Genomic DNA, 3,666 nt, shown 5'->3' with positions numbered 1-3,666 from the left:
AAAAAAAAAAAAAAAAATCCTCCCACGACAACAACAAAATTCTCCTCCTGTGTTTCCTACCACTCAGTGCTCACTGCAATTCCCAGCTCTCTGGTAATAATAGGTTTGTTCCTTTATAACTAAACTTCATGTAGGTCTATTTGATTATAACTCTGCAGAAATTGCTCAGCCTTTTTTTCCCTCTGCCCTATTCTTTCTTCACAGCACTTACGTAACACTGTGTATTCACTGTCAATTTCTTTTTATTGTTTGTCCCAATTCTCAACCCTACCAGAAGCCTCAAGTGAGCTCACTGCTTTATCCCTAAGTTCTAGAATGGTGCCTGCTACGTACATAGTATTTACTGTATTTGTTGCTCGACAGGTCAAAGGGGAGCTGGAGTGACAGTCCTACGGGGGCTCGAGTTTGGACTTCACGCAGTGTGAGCGCCACCTCCCGGGAAACCAAATTTTCTCGGGAGGAAGTGAGTCACCCGACAGCAGGACAGGAACAAAACATGGCTGCCAGCGGTGGGGGGGGGGAAGGGAGTAACGAAAACAAAAGCCACACCCAGTGTCGGAAGGAAGTTAAACACTGGAAGAGTGCTCCCTAGGATGACACCCTACTCACCAGAGGAAGCGGGGCCTGGCGGTGTTCTGCCAAAAGGGTTCTCCGGAATCGGAACTACCGACCGAAAGGTTCCGCGCGAGCAGCTGCTGGGAACCACGTGAGCCCAGGGCGCGTTTCCGGTGCGGGCAGTCTCAGCCGGAGGGAGAGACCTGGCTTCTGAAGGGGTGAGAGGGATTCGGGTGCTGAGAGCAAGGGACGGGTCGTGGGCCTGGGAGGGCGGAGAGCGAGGTGGGTGTTAAATAAAGGGAAGGGTGCTTTCTCTGGGAGGCGCTGAAGAAGAAGATCGCGGGCTAGGGTGTGGGCAGGTGCAGACCTGTCAGCCTGACACGCCACGTGTGTGCTCGCCTTTGTCTGTGGCCGCAGTTCCTGTCAGACTGCGCCAGCAGGACTGTGTCTTACTCATCTTCCAGCCCGGTGCTGGGCACAGAGCTGGAGCTCCCACAGTGCTTGCCGAATGAATGAATGAATGCGCGTGTGTGTATGTGTGTGTGATCGATCGGTGTGCAGAACCTTTTATAGGGGTTGTTTCTGACATGGTAGGCCATTTCTGAGGAATCTGTGCTTTCTCCACATCTCGTTCAGAGATTCTCCAGCTAGTCTTCCGGTTCTGTCTCTCTTTGGAAGGCAGAATTGAACATTTGAGACATCCTCTTTGCTCCTGTTGACTGTGAGGCCCCATGGCTTGGTATCAAAGATAGGGGATGGAATAGATCAACTCTTTGTTGCAGGTCCCAGACCTTGGAGGTGGGAGAGGGGAGGACAGCGGTGATCATTAAAAGATCATGTATTATTATTTGTGTGTTCTTGTGCATGCATGCCTTAGCATCCATGTGAACACCAGAAGATCACTTTGTGGAGCGGGCTTGGGCCCAAACTCAGGCTTGTGGTCCAAAAACCTCTGCCCACTGAACCATCTAGTTGGCTCAGGCCCCATTCTTAAGGTATAAAATTAAAGGTTAACTCAAGTTCACCAAGGCAGAGCCAGGAGCTAGTGTCGCTATCCTCTTAGGTATTGTCTTTCAAGGTGGAGTCTCCTTTCATCTTGTGTGATTGTATTCCCTGGAAAAGGAAGGTTCTGGAACGGATACTCTCCAGGTGTCTTCCTCCAGTGACAATGTCCCGTGTCAGGTATTGTGCTGTGGCTAGTCACAATGCACACTGCACTTTCCCCCTAATGCACGGTTTAATAAATGCTAACCGCTATTCTTACATAATGGACTTTCATGGTTTTTGTCCTTTATTCTCTCTGACAATTTTGTGCATCTGTGTACTAGCCTTCCCCCATTACACTCTTCAGCTCTCCTGCCGAACTCCTTCCCACCAGGTCCCCTCCCACCTTCATGTCTTGGATTTCTTTCTCATGCATGTATGTGTGTGGGTGCTGGCGAGAGTGAGAGTGGGCGAGAGTGAGAGCGAGTTAGAGCTGCTTGCTTCGTGGATGGAGGAATTATTTGCTGAACCATGGACAGTTTACTCTTGGCTGCACCAGTGAAGAAAATGATACCCACTCACCCACAACCATCAATCAGCAGTAGCTCCCCAGGCAGGGGTAAGGCCATGGGCCTCATGAGTGCCTCCCCATCCATGATGAAGCATAGTCATTGCATCTCTTATGTAGCTCAGTTCAGGTTGGGACCACTGACATGGGGAACCACATCTAGCCCACTACACTCAGCTCTATCATCATCATCATCTTCTTCTTCTTCTTCTTCTTCTTCTTCTTCTTCTTCTTCTTCTTCTTCTTCTTCTTCTTCTTCTTCTTCTTCTTCCTCTTCCTCTTCCTCTTCCTCTTCCTCTTCCTCTTCCTCTTCTTCCTCTTTTTCTTCCTTCTCCCCCTCCCCCCAGGACAGCCTGGAATCCTCTGTCCTTTTTTGCCTTAGCCTTCCTAGTGGTGGGTTTACTGGCATGCATTCTCAGACTTGTTTTTTCTCATTACACCCTAAGGTGTATCCCAGATTGCATAGGGCTGGGCAAGCTCATTCTTTGTAAAACAAAGATGGTTGCCATGACATAGCGTTCTAATGCTGTAGCTCACACTGTCTTGTACCAGCTGTGACTTTCACTAGGAAAACCATATCTATGCGGTTTCTCCTGATGTTACTGAAAAAAAAAAAAAGTGGTGTCTTTTTAATGTGTGGGTCTTAGGTTTGCATCTCCTTTAGTTCCATTGCAGTGTTAAGTACACAGTTGAAGGTCAATCGGAGCTTATGGAATCAAGTGGAATAGAAATTATAGTTCCAGCTTTTGAGCCCTTGGCTACTTCGGGATCATAATCCATTGCTGAGTGAACTGGACAGGGACTGGGATTTTACTAGAGAGACTTGGGGTAGACATAATATAGCAAAGCCAGTTTTATGAGAGACTAATCCGCTTGAGAAGGATCGTGATGAGGGTAGAGAGTTAGTCCTGCTTCACTGCCCTGCTTGCCTCTCTTTAGGACCATGGCCAACACTGAACGCACCTTCATTGCCATCAAGCCTGACGGGGTCCAGCGGGGGCTCGTGGGAGAGATCATCAAGCGTTTTGAACAGAAGGGATTCCGCCTTGTTGGCCTGAAATTCATGCAGGTGAGTGGATCTCATGCTTCCTATTTTGACTCTTTGGAGCACAGCAGAATGCTGCTGGATAGCTCCTGGGTCTGCCTTGTTTCCTGTCTAGACATCTTCATGGCAGGGTATCTTAGAATCCGAAAACCTCTCAGTGATTAAGCATGTTAGCTGAATCTTGGAACAAACCAAGTCATTTGGGGCTTTCAAAAATAGTCTTTTCCCCTAGCAATGTAGAATCCCACACATTTCTGCAGAGCTTTAATTTCTGACTCAGCTCTGGATATTTTGGAGCTCTTGGTCTCTAGCCTCCTAAGCCAATAATTTTAGAGACTATCCTTCAGCCCTTATCCTCCTTGAGGTAGGTTGTCAGGAAGAAGGTCTTTGCTTCACTAATTATACCTGATAGATACCGAATATGAGTCAGACATGATGCATTGGGCTTTGTGGGGAAAAGTACAGTTTTGCTTGGGCGGCTCTCCTGATAAAACAGAGAAAAGAAATAATTCTA

General features: G+C 47.9%; 1 protein-coding gene across 1 annotated transcript in view; it reads left to right on the top strand.

Annotated features, from left to right (window-relative positions):
• Positions 1-624: 624 nt before the first annotated feature.
• LOC126510264 (nucleoside diphosphate kinase A) overlaps positions 625-3,666 on the top strand; it is a 7,694-nt gene continuing 4,652 nt past the window's right edge. The window contains exons 1-2 of the mRNA XM_050156764.1: positions 625-773; positions 3,047-3,176. Of these exons, the coding sequence (XP_050012721.1) occupies positions 3,051-3,176 (126 nt within the window). The 5' untranslated portion in view covers positions 625-773; positions 3,047-3,050. The remainder of the gene's footprint in view (positions 774-3,046; positions 3,177-3,666) is intronic.

The sequence above is a fragment of the Alexandromys fortis genome, unplaced genomic scaffold (genome assembly GCF_014885135.2).
Source record: "Alexandromys fortis isolate MF-2015 unplaced genomic scaffold, M_Fortis_MF-2015_v1.1 scaffold_31, whole genome shotgun sequence".
In the NCBI taxonomy this organism is placed as follows: domain Eukaryota; kingdom Metazoa; phylum Chordata; class Mammalia; order Rodentia; family Cricetidae; genus Alexandromys; species Alexandromys fortis.
Note: the sequence above shows the minus strand (reverse complement) of the source record. Positions and strands in the feature narration are given on the sequence as shown.